The sequence below is a fragment of the Pinus tabuliformis genome, chromosome 2_2, assembly GCF_031772625.1.
Source record: "Pinus tabuliformis cultivar Carrire ecotype Pingquan chromosome 2_2, CPIR1, whole genome shotgun sequence".
Classification (NCBI taxonomy): Eukaryota; Viridiplantae; Streptophyta; class Pinopsida; order Pinales; family Pinaceae; genus Pinus; species Pinus tabuliformis.
This window is the reverse complement of record NC_142300.1, coordinates 1,146,438,489-1,146,458,719: the sequence shown is the minus strand read 5'-3', so window position 1 is coordinate 1,146,458,719 and position 20,231 is coordinate 1,146,438,489. Positions and strand designations below refer to the sequence as shown.

General features: G+C 41.0%; 1 protein-coding gene across 5 annotated transcripts in view; it reads left to right on the top strand.

Moving 5' to 3' along the window:
• Positions 1 to 400: 400 nt before the first annotated feature.
• The window catches only part of LOC149197455 (putative methyltransferase At2g41040, chloroplastic), a 195,318-nt gene continuing 175,487 nt past the window's right edge, over positions 401 to 20,231 (top strand). For 4 of the 5 annotated variants that reach the window (XR_016254767.1, XR_016254766.1, XR_016254765.1 and 1 more), the window contains exon 1: positions 401 to 819. Coding sequence is in view for 2 of the 5 variants with exons in the window: in XM_089405841.1 (XP_089261967.1) it covers positions 622 to 819 (198 nt within the window). In the remaining 3 variants the exon portion in view is untranslated. The remainder of the gene's footprint in view (positions 820 to 20,231) is intronic. The other variant, XM_089405842.1, reaches the window with a different exon arrangement.

Sequence of the window (20,231 nt, the reverse complement as noted above, 5' to 3'; positions counted from 1 at the left end):
AATTATAATTTAGTTAATTTTTATGGATTTTTTATTTTTTATTTTTTAAATATAAGCAATGTGAGATGTATTATAAAAACAAGTATTTTAGTATTTATCATATATTAATGACTATCTATATTTATCAACATTTAATTTATATAACTGCAATAATATTACTACACAAAAATATTTTATTTAAAAAAATAGTTATTAACAAAATTCACACCAAATGATAAACATGTCACTGTACTTAAAATTAACAGAGAGCCACAAGATTATTAAAATTATTAATTATTACATATCATAATCCATTTTTTATTTATTATAAATATCTATACCTATATTAATTTCATAAAATATGTTCTAAATATTTACTTATATTACTCCGGGAAAGCATTATATCTTTAAAAATAAAGTATGAAAGAGAGCCACCACATCATGCGCGAAGCAGCTGTCCCTGAATCTTATCATATCTGTACGAAGATCGTTAAAAATATTAAATTTACCAGATAAATCAAGTCAACGGTCTTGTCCATGAATCCTTCCTTCGGCTCTCACCCAAATTAGGAACCCCATCAAATATGACAAGGTTCCATAGCCAATACAAACACTGAGCAGGCAGAATATCAAGACAAAAGGATGGATATTCTCTGTAAATTTCCCATGCCTGCTATGCACCTCCGTTCTTACAGACTCAACAATCCCTGCCAGAGGTCAGGATTTCAATTCTCGCCGATAAAATTCGATGCTGTTATTACTAAGAAATCTTCGTTCGGAGCAGTTAAATTGCGCGTTCCATTCGTGGGGATCCGAGCTGCCGCTACAGTCGAAGCACCGGTACTCGTCATCCTCACTCACCCTGAACTCCCATGCGTATAAAATCCATGTAATATCAGTTATGCTATGTTAATGGAAATGAATATATAAACCATGAAATAAATTGGGTGCTTTACAAATTTGATAAGAACGTTAGTGCAATCGAATTGCAAAGCACCGGGTGTGATTGGCCTCAAATAGAGTTTGCAATTGCTTGCATTTCTTTTGAAATTTAAGGTTAACTGTTTCAAAGTTTGAAAGGCCTTAATTGCTCTATGTTCTAGATCAAAGTGAGCTTCTAAAACTCAATGCCTTTTTTTAATGATTTTATTTGGCGTTTGAGCTATGAAAATGAACTTGTAAAACGAAGTATCGAACTTGATTTTTATTTTAGTAGTTGAATTGGCTAATGCCCATCTTCTTAATGAGGTAGATTTGATTTTCAGATAGCAAAGCTCATAGCTCAACTGTTAAGGGCCCAAAATCCTAATGTGGAGCTCTGCACCTAAGTTACACGGTACCGGCACTGGTATACAGATTCCCAATCACAATATGACCTGTCTGTAAAAATATGTATGTATATGATAATTTTATGCAAATATTACAAAATTTATAAATAATATTTAAAAAATAAAATTATGCATAATTTTAACACTTCTCGACAGTCACTTTTATTCATATCACCATTCTCGCTCAATCTCAATCGACAACATACAAACAAACTTTAAACAGTTTTAATTTTTAAATGTCTCAAGGTCATGATTCAAACTAGAGTACAATAATTAAAAAGACACAATCGCCAAAGTTCAAACATGAATAGAAATCTATTCAAATGAATCTAAACATGTAGCAGGCCCTATACATCTAAACTTTTTGATGTTCATCTTTATACATAAAGCAATTTCCAAAATATAAATGCAAATAACAAAATGTTAAACACCAAGTAAAATTTATAGGGTGTGGTGCTTAGACTACTAAAGTTCAAAGGCAAGGGCTAGCAAATAAGATGCTTCCCATGTGCCCTAGCCATGGTTGCTCATGGTTGAGATATGCTTGAGGAACATTTGGAGGGATATTGTAACGTCCCTAGGTGTTCCTGAGCGCGCCCACCTTTGCACAATGACATCCCATCACAAACGAGTGCTTCGAGTGCTTGTGTAAAGCCACTGAGATGATACGAGGTAGAAGTCACACACGAGATGACTGAGATGTGGCTACGTGAGTGGTGCACGAGATGTGGCAAGAGACTGAATTGGGCGAGATGTGGCAACAGACCAAGTTGGGCGATTGAACACAGGTGACATGGGCAACCAGGTGAGGTCGTGCAAGGCGGGCAATTGAACGAGAATGCTAGACGAGGGTGCACAAATGGAATGAGTCGGCTTGAGCGCACGTCTAGATTGAGTCGACCCGGGCACCCAAGTGGAGTGGTTTGGCCCAAGTGGAACGAAGTGGAATGAGTTGGGTGGAACAGGGTCATACAAGGTCAGCCTGACCAAACCGCACACCTAACTACACGACCACACTGTTGAAAAGTGTAACTAGGTTCGGTCTTCATAATGACGTGTAATTGTGATTTTATGTCATTGATGCAAAGAAGAAACATAAAATTATTATTGTAATGCTTGTCTCATGGGTTTCATGAGCAAGGAATTTTATTTTTAGGTAAGGCTCCCATTGTGAGCCCTTAGGATTGGTCATAAAGTCAAATTGAGTCAATGTCATGTATGAAGAACCCTTCTTGGGCATGTTACATATTTGTATGAGTCATTAAAAGAATAAAAAGGTCCTCCAAGACCAAGGTAAATTATATCCTTCAAGTCGGCTTCAAGATGGAATAATGAAATTGCACCAAAAGACATGTCAACCTATTTGATGGGAAAACCACTATAAATAGGACAACTCGACCTCATTTCAGAGACATAATTTCAGTCAAGGAGAAGTCTGCAATAGAAAGTGCGAGAATCACTAAAGAAGGAGTCTTATAGCGAGCGAGAGGAAGGAAGGAAGAAAGTCATTTCAGATCTGTTCTAGGGCTATTTCTTGTCACACGTGCGAAGAATGAAGGCAACATTTGTTGCAGAAGAATCCGAGAAGATTGCTAGAAGAGTTGAGGCTAGTAAGATCACTTGTGAAGTCGAATCAAAGGAGAAGTCATACGAAGATCTCCTCTCCAAGTGAAGTGGTAGCGAAGTGCAGAAGTTGGTCACACATGCTGCAACTAGGGTTTCAAAAGAAGTTGTTGGTTGCAGGTCTGATCCTAGAAGTTGAGATCTAAGGGATAACCGAGAAGGAAGGAGAAGCAAGCAGTTTGACTATTGAAGAAAAGAGGTCTTGTGACTTGGTCTTGGAGAGGTCAATAGGTCAAGGGTCTTGGTCTTGGTATTCGTCAATTGAAGTCTCTATAAGAAGAAGAATTCGTTTGGGTTTTCCTCTCAAGTGGGAGAGGTTTTGGCCCTGGATGATAGCCTACATTCTGTGTCTCTTGTCTCTTTATTGTTTATGCTTTGGTAGTTGTTTGATGAAGAAGAACACTATAATAATCTAACTAAAGAGAAGATCCTAATCTATTGAAGTAAAAAGCATTCACAAGCAGTTATCATTAATAGAGAAATCACCTAATCTTGATGCCCTAGATTTCTCAACATGGTTTCAGAGCTAAGGTGACAAAGTCAAGGAAGGGCATCTTATCAAGGGACACTCAAGGATCAAATCTCAAGAAAGACATCAAAGCAAATCCAAGAAGATCATCAACAAAGTCAAGATCTACAAGGAAGTGACAAAACCCTAGATCGAAGAAAAGGTCTACATCAAAAGGAAGTCTTGGAACCTCCAGTCATCATCAAAAGACCACAAAGACCCTCATTAAGTTGAAGAGATCTACAAATCAAGGTAGCTTGAAGTTTATTCATTCAAGGGAAGCAAAGGATGTTGTCATCATCTTCAAAAGGTTCTAAGGCAATTTCCTCTCATTGAAGCAAGGATTTCATCCTTGAAGAAGATCATCCAAGAAGCATCAAGAAGTCATCATTGATCATCATCAACAAGGACAACACCATCAAAGGATCTAAAGTGATCTCCCTCCTTGTGGGGTCAAGGATCATTCTTGAAGAGTTCTATTTTCTCCAAGGACTTCTCTATCATCTATATTATCATCAAATTCAAGGAGGCAACAAGTGGAAGAAGCATCTTCACAAGTAAGTATATTTATGTCTGAATCTGTCAAAATGTCTTTTTGCAAGGAAAGCACAAATTGGCTGGGGCTTCAAACTATCTTGCATGGAAGAAGAAGACAGATCTGAATCTCATTGAAAATGAGGTTATGGAACATGTCAAAGGATCTATCACCAAACCAGCAAAAGAAGATGCTTAAGCACTTGCGAAATTTATGAAAGGGGAAGTGAGGGCTGCAACACCCTCCAAAATTTTGGCCTGCATCCAATTTCAGAGCCTTCCTTGGTTTTTTCCTTGATGTTTGCAAACACTCGGGCTCATCCCATGAGCTCGTGTCGAGTCTTTGCACCCTCCTTGCTTGACCGTTCATTGGTCGTCTTTTAGCATGTTGGTTACAATGTCATGCTTGCAGTCATGTTCTGGCTATGTTCAAGGTCCGTCTTCGTGTGTACAAGTTGTATTCGCTATGTAAGCATATGTCGCACTCACACACGAAGTTGTATGCAATGTTGTACAAGTGTCATCATGGTCGTTCAACGATCTATCTCAAGTGTTGCACTTGTCGCTCACACCCTTTGGTCAGTCACAATGAGCATATGTTGTCTTGTTGGTTCGAGGTGTCTTGTCATCAAGTCATGTTGAGTGTGTGTTCGCAAGGTCACGTATACACAAGTCCACTTATTTACACACTTAGTCATTCTGCCGAAAATCTATCGACTCGACCACAATACATCAGCCGGACCTCCGCTGAGCTGCACTACGCAGTCTCAGCCCTCAATGACCAAGTACTGCTGCCTAGAATTGCGCAGAGCTTGAGGCTACTTCCTAGGCAGTCTGCATTGTAATCCTGGAATCGACTTGGCTAACTGTCACCTAGAACAATGCAGAAGTTGCCCAAGAAGCCATCTCAATCTGCGTTGCCCGCAAGCCAATCCATCAAGCCTCCCGCTGGTCAATCGAAGAGTTTGACCGGGAAGTGACCCTGGGCTTCACTCCAAAAAATTGCGCAGAAATTGTCAGCATGCCGGCCTCCACTGACTTAAGAAATTGCACAGACATGAGGGACAGGCATCCGTTGCTTGTCACTGGACTGTCTTTGAAAATTGCGCAGTTCTGTCAGTCAGTCGCCCTGTCAGCCGGCCTGCTGCTCCTCCTGAAAATTGCGCAGTTTTCTTGGATTGTCCACCAGCTGCCTGACACCTTGCTCAGCCCGGAAACTGCGCAGGCATGTCTTGCATGACTGCCTCCCAGTTCTGCATAGTTTGGCCAGCAAGTGTCCCAACCTGAAATGTGCTTTTTGTAGTTTTAGAGCCTTGTCCTCTCTCCTGGTCACCTGCACCCAAAAACAAAAATGATGCATCATGGTAGACTAGGGGATTTCTAGATTTGATGTTGTCTCATCATGAGTGATTGCAGATACAGGTACATGGATGAGACATGGCGCGACAACGAACGGGATGAACAAGGAGCGCATGCTAGGAGACTTGTTCGCGAATGAATGAACACATGAAGCATGCCAAGTACCAACAAAGGGGATACATGTACATGCAACATCAAGCGAACACCAAGACCATCGAAGACTCCGCACACCTTGCCATGCGGAGGTGAAGCTATGATACACCAAGATCACACTCATCATTCAGCAGCACTGCAACTCGACATGGACACCACCATCAGCATGAACATACCAGCACTGTCATGTCGAGTCATGTCATGAGTCGTCTCAACCACATCACTATTGTGGGCCATACTGTTGTAATCAATGTAATGTAATGTGGAAGTCCAAGAGACCCACATACGAAGTTGAAGAGTCATGTCAGTTGAAGAGTCATGTAAGTCAAACAGTCATGAGGGAAGTCGAAGAGTCACAAGGGTCAAGTTCACCCTTGGCTATATATACCCCTCATTTGTACATGTAAAGGACTTTTCACCTTGGATCCTCCCACATAGCCTTGAGAGTCTGTAGTCTTTTATTTGAGGAGCGAGCAGTGGCTCCAACGCCCCGTTATCGGGGTTAGTGATGTAATGGTGTACGAATGTGTCTTGGAACTTTCGCTTAATTTAGAAGCCTGTTAACAGACCAACACGTTTTCACACATGTATTGTATTCGTTTGTAAGACTATTCTTTGGACGCTTGTAATGCATGTTGCTTTAACCTGTATTAAGACAAATGAACTACTTCGGTTGTTCTAGTACATATGCTGTTGGAAATGTGTTGTATCAGTTTTTAACGTTGTCTCACGCGTGTGGACTATTCCGCCAGACACTCGACAGATTCATTCTCGTAAACTTGTTATAACGACCATCGCACTTGTGTGGACTATTCCGTTGGGTGTTGTACGTGCTATCTGTTCACTTTGTGTTTGTGACTGTCGCATCTATGTGGACTACTCTGCCGGAAGTTGCGCATGTCCTGTTGTGTTGTGTGTCTCTAATAGAGTTGGGACTATTCCCTTTCGACTTGAGACTCACTCTCACCCTCTCCCTCTGCAGTGAAAGAACCTTGACACAAGCGACACTAAGCACTCACCAGGCACATGAACCTCGCTATTTGAAGACAAAGTAAACCACTCTCATGTGTTGACAAGAAAGAGGTAAGGCAAATATTTAAGATAATGGCAACCGGGCCATCATACTGGGTGAGACTCCTACACCAAATGGTGTGAGGTCTAGTTGGGACTTCAGACCGAGGAGATCCCCTGAATGTTGACGGGTTCGTCATCGTCAACATTTCTAGCGCTAGAAGGAAGGCTGCTAGTTGTTTATGGCTGAATGTCCTCTCACCCCCACTTATAAATCATTTGGTCATGGTAGTAACTCGTACTCCCTCTCACCTACGCGCAACTCTAAAGTTGGTTACTCCTCACCTCCTAGATGTGAACGCGGAATTTTGTATTAGCACCTCTGCTGTGTCCGTCCCATCACCCGTCAGTGGAAGAAGCAATTCTTGCCACGCTCAAAGGTTTGGCATAAGCTGTTGAGAACGAAGAGGAACCTTCAGTCTTCCGACAGGGAGAATAGGACACCCTCGTGATATTGGGCTCAGACTCCGATACAGGAGGCAGAGGGGAAGGCAGTGGAGGAGGTGGAGGCAGAGACGAACCAACAGACTCAGAGCTGGAACCATTTGATTCTGAAGAAGAGGAGGACGAAGAAGAAGACATGGTTGACCAAAACTTGGAATGGATGACTCAGGGACCATTGGCTCTGTTGGGCGCTTTGCACAGGATGCCAAAGAATTCGGAGAGGATGTTGACAAAGTATGACCCTGACAAAATAGTGAAGGCAAAAGACCACCTGGACAACTTCTACCTGCAACTGCAAACACTTGACGTACGACACGACGACATTGCATGCAAATTTTTTTCGTGTACCTTGGATGGCCAAGAAGCGGTATGGTATCACAACCTTCCTGTCAATTCCATCCATAACTAGGGTATGTTCAAAAGAATGTTTTTGGAAAAATTTGTTGATGACAAGACCCCTGCCATGTTACTTAAAGAGTTGGGCAGTCTGAAGATGGAGTTGAAAGAGAAAGTGAAAGATTTTAATCAGAGGTTTTTACGCATATTGAACAAGTTCGCAGCAGATACAAAACCTCATGACTCCATCACTGTCGACTATTATACGTCTGCACTGCCAACCAGTATTGCGCAGTTTGTCAAGCAAACTATGAAACCAACATTGCTTGAGAATTGCGAAGAGGTGATCACTGTGGAAAAAAACCTGCACACGATTGGAGTCGTCAAGGATGATGAACCTGCAAAAGACTCCAAAGATGTGAGCATGAAGCCCCAGGCTGTTGCGAGCAAGGGGAAAGACAAGGAAGCAAGTGACATTGAAACCCTTACTCGTCTTGTCAAGAACTTGACAACAGAGGTGTCTGAGCTAAAGCAATGAACGATCGAGACATCTGTGAGCAGTCGGCCTCCCAGACAATAGAAGGGGAGCATGTCATCAGGCAACAACCACTTCCCGGCTAAAATTGCGCAGAGCTCCAACTCAGTGTTCCAAATGAAATTGTGCATGAACGCCAAGTTTTGCTCATTCCATCAAGTCCATTACCCAGAAGAAACTTGTCCAGAATGGAAACGAGTTGTGGACTTGGTATGCAACAATATGAAAAATGCGGTAAACAATGTGCAGTGTCAACCAGAAGACGAAGATGATGAGGAAGATGCTGCATCTGATGAGGCACCCAACACTGGGCAGGTGATCAACATGTATCAATGCTCGCAAGAAACACAGAAAACGAACACCGAGAAGCAACCCCAAAATCAAAGTGGTCGATACAATCTCAGAAGTCAAGGGGCTCCCCCTACGATTGGGGAGATGCAAGAAAAGCTTGAATTGTTGAGGAAGGTTGATCCACCAGTCGTCCCAAAGCAGAAAGCAGAAAGCAAGCCCGAGAAGATAGCTGCAAACAAGAGTACGTCCATGAGCAGTAAACTTCAGAACACTCCGCCAGACAGTACAAACACGAGTCTAACCCCGGACATCTCGGTGAGTTTACCCACTCTTGATTACAATATTGTGGAAGATATGAAGAAAACTCGTGCAAACATCTCTTTGTTCGAGTTAGCTAAGATTCAGGGTCAACAAGATATTTTGCTGCGCGCATTGGGGCAAACATCCACATACAACATAACCTCTACTAGAAAGGGAGCAAGCACATCTCCCGGTTCACTCATAATTGTGCTCAACACACTTTGGATGGAAGAAGAAAACTTTGTTTTCCCTCCATTCTTGCTTTCATTTGAAATTTTTAACTGCAATGTTCACAACTGTTTGGTTGATTCTAGTGCATCAGCCAACATCATGCCACTCTCCATTGCCAAGCAGATCAATGTGCAATGGAGCAAGACATCTGCGCAGATCATCCAACTAGATCGAACGTGCGTACTAGCCATTGGTGAACTTCAGGATGTGATCATCCGATTATCTCATGATGGTCGAGTTCACCAGTGCATCAACATTGTCATTGTGGACATACCAGAAGCGTATGGCTTATTGCTTAGTCGAGACTGGTCCAACAAGTTGAATGGATACTTTCCCACAGACTGGTCACACTTATGGCTTCCTTACTAGGGTAAAATCAATCAGATCCGGGTGTTATCCGAGAGATACATGAAACACAATGTCACTCCCATTAATGCTGAGAACGAACAGTTGGCTTTTGCGGAACTCATGTTCGGCAACTGCCTCTTGGAAACACAGCTGGGGCGTCACTTCGCACAGCTAGCTCCAACCCCACCAGACACGCAGTTGGGTCTCCTTCCTTGCTTAACTGGTGGAAATGAAACATGTACAGTACATTGTAACACTAGTAGCAGTAGCAGTAGCAGTAGTAGTAGCAACAATAGTACTAGCGCATCAAGCGGTCCGTGTACAAACGAGTTGTGGACAATGTATTTTTATGGATCAAAGACACAGGATGGCTCTGGATCCGGGTGTGTCTTGATAGACTCGAAGCACAGGAAACACTTGATCACAAGCTGCTTGGAGTTCGACTGCACGAACAACACTGCTGAATATGAAGCACTCGTATTGGGCTTGCACAAAGCCATTAGCCTCAATGTTGCTGTGCGCAAAGTGGTAGGTGATTCAAAAATCATGGTACAATAGGTACATAACACCATACATTATTTATCACCTCATCTCAAAAGTTATCAGCAAGAGGTATGGCGACTAATCTCCAACTTCCAAGCATTCAATATCATTGTTATGCCAAATGCGTAATGCAGCTACTGGGATGTCAACGCTTAGGGATAGTTTTGTTATCACTCAGGTTGTTCCCTTTGACTCCTAAGGGAATACGACCTAGATAACCACAAACCAATCTTTGGATTGCAGGTCCTAACCTACCTGCAATCAGAGAGGGCTCTCTCTTTATGATTTAGCTTTGTTTTAGGGGTGATTTTAGGCTAGATATGATGTGCATGGGTTTGATTTATGTTTGGTGTATTGGTTGGTGTTTTTAGACAGAGTTGGCATGTAAAGTGTGAGAAGTTCAAACCATTGGGCATGGAGTCAAGGATAAGTGCTGCTGCTTCGTTTTCTTGGTCACAAGAGGAATACAGAGCAGGATAGCTACACATGGCACAATGTTAAATGTTGGAATTAAGATGAAATGGAAGTCAGGGGATGAGAGGCAATTAAGGATCTCTCATCCAGCCAAAGAGAGAAAGTGGATGAAGGCTAAATAGGAGCAATGAAGGATTCCTAGACAGCATTCAGAAGTGAGAGAAATAGCTTAAACATGATCAATTAAGTATGCATATTCATCACTAATTCAGAGGAAAACATATAAAACCACAGAAATTGAGCACAGAGCATATAGAAAGAGTTCTGAGCTATTCTTTCTTTCTGCAACTTAGATTGTGATATATAGATGATACAGACACATATAAACTGAAAAACAGAGGTAGGAAAGACTTATTGAACCATGAGGAAGCACGAGAATTCCATATTAAGCTCTTCAGCCATTAAAACCATAACCAGCCAGTTTAGAAGCAAATATTCTAGCAATCTTTGATTATAGAAACTCTCAGGCTTACAGAGCAAGTCTAGAATGAGAAAAATAACCAGCCAACCAACCCTTAATACATTGCTCAGGGTGGTATTTATAAGAAAAATATCTACAAAACAGATATGAGGGAAGATCTGGGGAAATAACTCTGATTAACCTAACTTCTGTTTGAAATAAATTCATAAAATATCTATCTAAGCTGCGCTGGAGGCAGCTGCATCAAAATGAGGCTTTGAGGTGTCCTTTTGGCTCTGTGTTGTTCATTCTTCAATAACTGTGCTTTGGGCTTTGCAGTGCTGCCCTTAGGTGGATTTGATGTGCATTAACTCTGGCCTGGTGAGCTTTCAATAGCTTTCACTGCTTCTTTGAATTTGCTGGGGGCCCTTTAATGTTATCTGCTTTGGAATTAAAGTCTTCCACTGATATTTCTAACTAATACTCTTTTACTGCTAAATCGGGGCCCTTTCTCCACTGCTGATACTCTTTAATCTGTCAAATCGCCCCCTTTCTGCTATTTTAAAGCAAAAATAGCTACTGCAATGTTTTCCATGGCCTTTAGAACTGTATCGGCGCTTGGCCGATCAAAACATCAAAAAAAATGAAGAAATCTTGCAAAAACGGCGGAGGAAACGCAACCAGATAACTGTGTTGGGCCGTGCTCGTTGTCCAGAGCAAAATCTGGGCTTGGAGCGATCAAAAATGGTTTAAAAATGCATGTTTTCCCTTGACTGGAGCGCGCACAGGCGCAGCTATGAAAATAGCCATTTTTCCTTTATAAAGAAAAAAGACCAAATTACACGTAAAATCCATGAAAAACCAAGGTGGGAGCGGCACTGTAGCTTAGAATTAATCCTGGCCATTGGATCGCGCGGAGGCAGATCCAACGACTAAGATTAAGTCGCAATATCGCTTATCGGCGGGGCGGCGGGGCGGGGCTTTATATATATGTGATGGAGCGATGGCCGATATCCCATTGACGATCGGCTATCGGGGAAGGCTTTTAAACATAAGCGATGGGCGATGCGATATGGGATGGAGCGATATGATCTGGACCGTTGATTTGGGCGGGGGCAATCGGACAGCTGAGATTAAGTCGCAATATCGCTATCGGGGAAACCCGGGGGGCGGGCCTTTATATATATATGCGGTAGCGATGCGATGAAGCGGGGTTTTGCGATAAAATGGGTTTTTACGATAAAACCTAAGTTTTATAAAAAACTTAGGTTTAATTGATAAAACGATAAAAAGGGGATTAACGATAGGAATGAATATATGCAGGATATATGGGAATATGCGGTAGGAAGGCTCCCGATAGCGATATCGCTTCGGATGCGATAGCGATATCGCATCGGGGCAAAGGGGAATGGAGGCATATATGTAAAGGGCCAATATTGCTACCACCTCCGACAGCAATATCGCGTCGGAGGGGGGGAATACCATCGGAGGAGGGTTTTTATAATAAAAAGGGGTTTTTTATGATCGGAGGAAGGGTTTAGTGCATTGGAAGGGTTTGTTTGCCTTGGAAAGGTAAACACAAGGTTTGAAAAGAGGGATTTTATATATGGGAGGAGGGATTTTATGCATAGGAAGAAGTCCTATGCATTGGAAGATGGTTTAAAGAGGAAAATGAGGGTTCTTACTAAGTTTCAAATAAACTTAGTAATTCCCAAAGCATATTTATGGTTATTTTTCAACCAAAGGGAGGGGATATGTATAAAAAGGGAATTTATCACATATCACATATTTCATTAAATATGGAATTTTTTTATTACAAGGACATCACTAGCCTTTGAGTTTTTTGGTAATTTTTAAATTCTAGATCCACCATTTAATTCCAAATTTAATGAAATATGTGTTACATATTTTTAGTAGGGGAAGGGAGAAATCATGGGATCTATATAATAAAGTTAGAAATTAATATGGAATTTAATCAGAAAGCGCTAAGGATAGAAATCTTAGGCTTCAAAGGGGAAATAGGACTTATAGAAGAAATATAAGCACTCCTAAGTAAAGCAGATCTTTACTTAGGCAAAAATGTTATGAAACATGATGAATTTTTAGAGATGTCAAGTAGATCTTAACATCTTTAGGGGAAGTTAGTGAATGATTTGGGGAAAAGGAAGAAGCGGAAGTTAGTCATACCTCGCTTGAGCTGCTCCAAGGGAAAAATTGCCTTGCACTTGTGATCTGAAGTCAATGAATACTTTGAAACACAAAATTGATCACAACTCTTCATTCTGCAACCTCAAAACTACCTACCCAGCCTACTTGCCTAACATTTTTTCTTCTTTTTGTTTGGGTGCACTTGAACTAGCAAACCCAACTTTTCATCTTTTCTTTTGGCTATGCTCCTATCTAAATCTACCCTTACTTTTTCCAGGGGCTCAGATTAAGCTGTTGAGCACCCTTGTTTCTCTACCTATCTAATAATCTGCCAAGATTAAACAGTTTGGAAAGATCTTTATTCTCTATCTTCTAAAACAAGCAATTTAAACCTAGGGAAGCCAAGATTAAGCTGTTTGACCTTCCCTTAACTGTGAAATCCTTCAAAAATGGAACTTTTGCAGCATGGAAAAGATGAACATTTTTGGCACTTCCAGTGTCAATCATGAAATATGAAACCTATTGGAATAGGAGGTTAACAGTGGCTCCACTTGGGGATGGCTTTTCCTTGTGAAAAGTCAAGAACAGCAGGTCAGATGGCCTTATTATTCAATTCTTGTTGTATTCTGAAAACTTCCCTTTGCTGGCTGCCTTATTTATATATATGACAACAGACTTGAAGAGCTTAGGGCCTTCACTTCGGGCTTCAACTGCAGCAAGCTTGCTATCCAAACAGAAAACTGAAATCCTACCTACTTACTCTAATCAGCACTTTCTTTGCTGGTTAGGTGAAATGAAACAGCCAATGCAGCCACTTAAGCATTATAAACATCAATGACCTTTGCTGCTTGTGTTTGTTGGTGCTTGAAATGGAGATCTTGCAATCTGATGTAGCTTTGTTAACCATTGAGAAGATCAGAAAAGTCCTGATCTCCTTTGCTGAATCTAAACACTGTACAAAAGGGTCCTGCAACATATATACACAATTGCTGAGCTGAATTAAAGAGTTGTACAAAGGTTTAGGATGACTATCATGCCTTTGAATTGGGAAATCACCAGCATCTTGATATTGAGCCTTACAGCCTGCTAATGGAGAAGAATTCTGATTTCCTCCATCATTCAACCTGTCAGCAGATGGATCATACAGAACCTGGAATGATACTTGCAATTCATTACATACAGGCTGAGATGGAACTTGGCAGATTTGCTCATGTTGCTCCTCCCTCTCTTTAGATAACTCAAAAGACTCAAAACAAAGCAGCAGGGAGTCATCTGGGGCTTGTTGGTCATATGTTGCTGCTTTCAAGTCTTCTTCTGAGATCTGACAGTTAGTGGCATTTTGGGGCTGCAAGACTAGAGGTAATGCATTATGAGCAAGGATTTGACTCTCCTCTAGATGGTCAGTATCAAAGCACGCTGACACTTGATTGTTAACTGCATGATAATTCTCCCTAATGAATTGAAAAGATTCAAAACAAAAAGGTAAAGTTCCTTTGCTGAAATCAAAATTCTCTGCATTTTCCTCCTCCTCTTCATAGCTGAAATGAGCAAGCTGATCACTGGGTTCAGGCTGCTGAACCTGAACTTTGCTTTCTGCCAAAATAGCACCTGATTCCTCTGCAAGGCTGATTTGGATTTGAGGCGCATAATCTTCATCATACAGATCATACTTGGGCAAACAACTGAAAGGAGAAAAGCTATCATATTCACACAGTATATCAGGAGACTGCTCCTTCACATATGGCTCTATGAATATGTCATCTGATTTGTGGTAGGTTTGTTCGTGAATATCACTACTTTCCTTCTGCAAAACAGATGTGTTCTGGTGCTCTACACATTCAACTTTCATTACGATCTGCTGCATCATTTCCTCTGTTTCTTTTAACAAATAAAGAAGTTTTTCTTCTTGCTCTGCCTTCCGCTTTTCTTCTCTAATCTTCAGATTAACCTCCCGTTTACTGCGATGTCCTGCATTTATTTCATAGTGGATGGGCTTCTTTCTCTTAGACGAAATTCAATCTCTGGATCAAAAGCTCTTGGATAATGCAATAGAGCTAAATCAGGGGGAGGCCTTATATTTAATGGCATTGAATAATAGATATGATTGAATCTGTCTGAAAATTGTTGAACTGTTTCATTTGGAAGCCTTTTTAACTGATTATATTCTTCTATGAGCATGAGGAAATTGACTTTGATCATCCATCTATCAAGGAAGAGTTTGAGAAACTGCTCAAGATTAGAGATGCTAGCCTTAGGCAAGGTCTTGAACCAAGTCCTAACTTCGCTTTGCAAAGAAAGGGCGAAAAGCCTAATACTAACATCCTCATCTTCCACTTCAAATATGTTAAGATAGTCTTCAAAAGCTTGGATATGCTTTTGAGCAGTAACTCCATTCTCTCCATCAAATCTCGGGAGATACTCAGGATGATCTTTAGGCAAAGGATTGAGCGTGGGAGGAAAAATGAGAGGCTTATATCTATCAGGAACCTTACGAGGCATGGGAATATGTACAGGGATTGGAAGATTGGGCTCGATTTTTGGTTCCTCCTTGACTGTGTGATGATCTTCAACAACAATAGAAAACTGCTGTTCTAATGTGCAAGGAGGCTTTTCAACAACATTTTTCAAAGGAAAATTATAAAAATTATCTCTTAAATACAATATACATAGCAAAATATTATGGATGAGAAAGAACATAATCTCTTGGATAACTATCCAGGTCAAAAGCCTGATCTTTTCATAGAGTTCTTTCGGGTTCATTTCTCCAGTGGAGTCTTTATTATGAAAATGATGTGGAGTCGCCAGGTGGATGATTTAACCTTGGTATGTCTGATCTCTGTCCACCGTCACAGATCAGATCTAAACGTGAAAATAACTCTGAAAAAAGTTTCACTTTCTCAAGAAAACAAGATATTTTAAAGATTTTTATGATTATTTTGACTTTTTGTGATTTTTCAAAAAACTGTTATGATTTATTCAAGAGGCAAACTGATCAAGTACTTAGATTTGCAGTGATAAACAAATGATTCAGTTCCCTAGTGGAGTCGCCAATGATGTTATCACTCAGGTTGTTCCCTTTGACTCCTAAGGGAATACGGCCGAGGTAACCACAGACCAATCTTTGGATTGCAGGTCTTAGCCTACCTGCAATCAGAGAGGGCTCTCTCTTTATGATTTAGCTTTGTTTTAGGGGTGATTTTAGGCTAGATATGATGTGCATGGGTTTGATTTATGTTTGGTGGATTGGTTGGTGTTTTCAGACAGAGTTGGCATGTAAAGTGTGAGAAGTTCAAACCATTGGGCATGGAGTCAAGGATAAGGGCTGCTGGTGCGTTTTCTTGGTCACAAGAGGAATACAGAGCAGGATAGCTACACATGGCACAATGTTAAATGCTGGAATTAAGATGAAATGGAGGTCAGGGGATGAGAGGCAATTAAGGATCTCTCATCCAGCCAAAGAGGGAAAGTGGATGAAGGCTAAATAGGAGCAATGAAGGATTCCTAGACAGCATTCAGAAATGAGAGAAATAGCTTAAACATGATCAATTAAGTATGCATATTCATCACTAATTCAGAGGAAAACATATAAAACCACAGAAATTGAGCACAGAGCATATAGAAAGAGTTCTGAGCTATTCTTTCTTTCTGCAGCTTAGATTGTGATATATAGATGATACAGACACATATAAACTGAAAAACAGAGGTAGGAAAGACTTATTGAACCATGAGGAAGCACGAGAATTCCATATTAAGCTCTTCAGCCATTAAAACCATAACCAACCAGTTCAGAAGCAAATATTCCAGCAATCTTTGATTATAGAAACTCTCAGGCTTACAGAGCAAGTCTAGAATGAGAAAAATAACCAACCAACCAACCCTTAATACATTGCTCAGGGTGGTATTTATAAGAAAAATATCTAAAAAACAGATCTGAGGGAAGATCTGGGGAAATAACTCTGATTAACCTAACTTCTGTTTGAAATAAATGCATAAAATATCTATCTAAGCTGCGTTGGAGGCAGCTGCATCAAAATGAGGCTTTGAGGTGTCCTTTTGGCTCTGTGTTGTTCATTCTTCAATAACTGTGCTTTGGGCTTTGCAGCGCTGCCCTTAGGTGGCTTTGATGTGCATTAACTCTGGTCTGGTGAGCTTTCAATAGCTTTCACTGCTTCTTTGACTTTGCTGGGGGCCCTTTAATGTTATCTGCTTTGGAATTAAAGTCTTCCACTGATATTTCTAACTGATACTCTTTTACTGCTAAATCGGGGCCCTTTCTCCACTGCTGATACTCTTTAATCTGTCAAATCGCCCCCTTTATGCTATTTTAAAGCAAAAATAGCTGCTGCAATGTTTTCCATGGCCTTTAGAACTGTATCGGCGCTTGGCCAATCAAAACATAAAAAAGAATGAAGAAATCCTGCAAAAACGGCGGAGGAAACGCAACCAGATAACTGTGCTGGGCCGTGCTCATTGTCCGGAGCAAAATCTGGGCTTGGAGTGATAAAAAATGGTTTAAAAATGCATGTTTTCCCTTGACTGGAGCGCGCACAAGCGCAGCTATGAAAATAGCCATTTTTCCTTTATAAAGAAAAAAGACCAAATTACACGTAAAATCCATGAAAAACCAAGGTGGGAGCGGCACTGTAGCTTAGAATTAATCCTGGCCGTTGGATTGCGTGGAGGCAGATCCAACGGCTAAGATTAAGTCGCAATATCGCTTATCGGCGGGGCGGAGGGGCGGGGCTTTATATATATGTGATGGAGCGATGGAGCGATCGCCGATATCACATCGGCGATCGGCTATCGGGGAAGGCTTTTAAACATAAGCGATGGGAGATGCGATATGGGATGGAGCGATATGATCTGGACCGTTGATTTGGGCGGGGGCGATCGGACGGCTGAGATTAAGTCGCAATATCGCTATCGGGGAAACCTGGGGGGCGGGCCTTTATATATATATGCGATAGCGATGCGATGAAGCAGGGTTTTGCGATGAAATGGGTTTTTACGATAAAACCTAAGTTTTATAAAAAACTTAGGTTTAATTGATAAAACGATAAAAAGGGGATTAACGATAGGAATGAATATATGCGGTATATATGGGAATATGCGGTAGGAAGGCTCCCGATAGCGATATCGCATCGGGGCAAAGGAGAATGGAGGCATATATGTAAAGGGCCAATATTGCTACCACCTCCGACAGCGATATTGCGTCGGAGGGGGGGAATACCATCGGAGGAGGGTTTTTATAACAATAAGGGGTTTTTTATGATCGGAGGAAGGGTTTAGTGCATCAGAAGGGTTTGTTTGCCTTGGAAAGGTAAACACAAGGTTTGAAAAGAGGGATTTTATATATGGGAGGAGGGATTTTATGCATAGGAAGAAGTCCTATGCATTGGAAGATGGTTTAAAGAGGAAAATGAGGGTTCTTACTAAGTTTCAAATAAACTTCGTAATTCCCAAGGCATATTTATGGTTATTTTTCAACCAAAGGGAGGGGATATGTATAAAAAGGGGATTTATAACATATTTTTAGTAAGGGAAGGGAGAAATCATGGGATTTATATAATAAAGTTAGAAGTTAATATGGACTTTGATCAGAAAGCGCTAAGGATAGAAATCTTAGGCTTCAAAGGGGAAATAGGACTTATAGAAGAAATATAAGCACTCCTAAGTAAAGCAGATCTTTACTTAGGCAAATGTTATGAAACATGATGAATTTTTAGAGATGTCAAGCAGATTTTAACATCTTTAGGGGAAGTTAGTGAATGATTTGGGGAAAAGGAAGAAGCGGAAGTTAGTCATGCCTCGCTTGAGTTGCTCCAAGGGAAAAATTGCCTTGCACTTGTGATCTGAAGTCAATGAATACTTTGAAACACAAAATTGATCACAACTCTTCATTCTGCAACCTCAAAACTACCTACCCAGCCTACTTGCCTAACATTTTTTCTTCTTTTTGTTTGGGTGCACTTGAACTAGCACACCCAGCTTTTCATCTTTTCTTTTGGCTATGCTCCTATCTAAATCTACCCTTAATTCTTCCAGGGGCTTAGATTAAGCTGTTGAGCACCCTTGTTTCTCTACCTATCTAATAATCTGCCAAGATTAAACAGTTTGGACAAATCTTTATTCTCTATCTTCTAAAACAAGCAATTTAAACCTAGGGAAGCCAAGATTAAGCTGTTTGACCTTCCCTTAACTGTGAAATCCTTAAAAAATGGAACTTTTGCAGCATGGAAAAGATGAACATTTTTGGCACTTCCACTGTCAATCATGAAATATGAAACCTATTGGAATAGGAGGCTAACAAGTTTTACTATTGAAATTTTGTATAAGCCTTCTATCCCTGATAACATAACTAATCTACGCATTTTTGACGATGATCAACAGATACTGCACTTCATGGCTAACACTGATGTCTTCAAGGACACAATGATTGACAAAGATGGGCACGAGTAGTCTTTTCAAGCTGCAACTGATGACAATAAAGGCAACCTCATCCCCAAGGGTGTGGTATATCTTGAAAAGCTCTATGACTTGCAGAACCGCTTTCAAGGGCCAAGGAACAACAAAACCCACAGTTCCACCATGATGTACGAACAGATTAACTTGGGGATGGAACGAGATCCGAAGTTCGCCAATCTCGATACGTGTTGCACATAGAAGGAGTGGCAAGTGTTTGTCCGCTTGTTCAAACAGTACCGAGATGTGTTCGCGTGGACATACGATGATCTGAAAACATACGACACGTGAATAATCCAACATGTGATTTCGATCAAAGAAGGGGTCAAGCCATTTCAGCAAAAGCTAAGAAAAGTACATCCGTCACTTGAACCCCTCATACAGAAAGAGATGACTAAGCTGTTGGATGCACAGATCATTTACGAAGTTCGCCATTCCACTTGGCTTTCTAACTTAGTTCCTATACAAAAGAAGTCTGGGGAGATCTGCTTGTGCGTTGATTTCTGAAACTTGAACCACGCCTCGAACAAAGACAACTACCTCATGCCGTCAATGGAGCATATTTAACAAACAATATCTGGGGCAAAAATGTTTTCCTTGCTCGATGGTTTTTAGGATATAACCAGGGTCTAGTAGCGAAACCTGATAGATTGAAAACTACCTTCCGTACCAAGTGGGTTACGCTCACCTACATGAGAATGCCATTTGGGCTCGTGAATGCAGGCACAACCTTTCAGTGCACCATGGACATTGCCTTTCGTGGAATTATCAGACAGAGCGTAGTGGTGTACCTTAATGACGTGACTGTATTTTCTAGAAAACGGTCAGACCACATACGCCACTTGAAGAAGATATTCAAGTAATTTCAAAAATATGGGATTTCCTTGAATCCAAAAAAGAGAGTATTTGTAGTGTCTGAGGGGAACCTCCTTGGGCACATCATTGCCAAAAGTGGGATCAAGGTTGATTCGGACCGAGTTCAGACGATTACACAGATTCCTCACCCAACCAACAAGAAAGCCATGCAATCCTTCTTGGGAAAGATAAACTTCCTCCGGAAGTTCATCTCGAATTATGTGCAGATAGTGAAACCTATGCAAGACATGATCAAGAAGGATGCAGTCTACAACTAGGGTAAGAAGGAAAAGAATGCATTCACCCGTA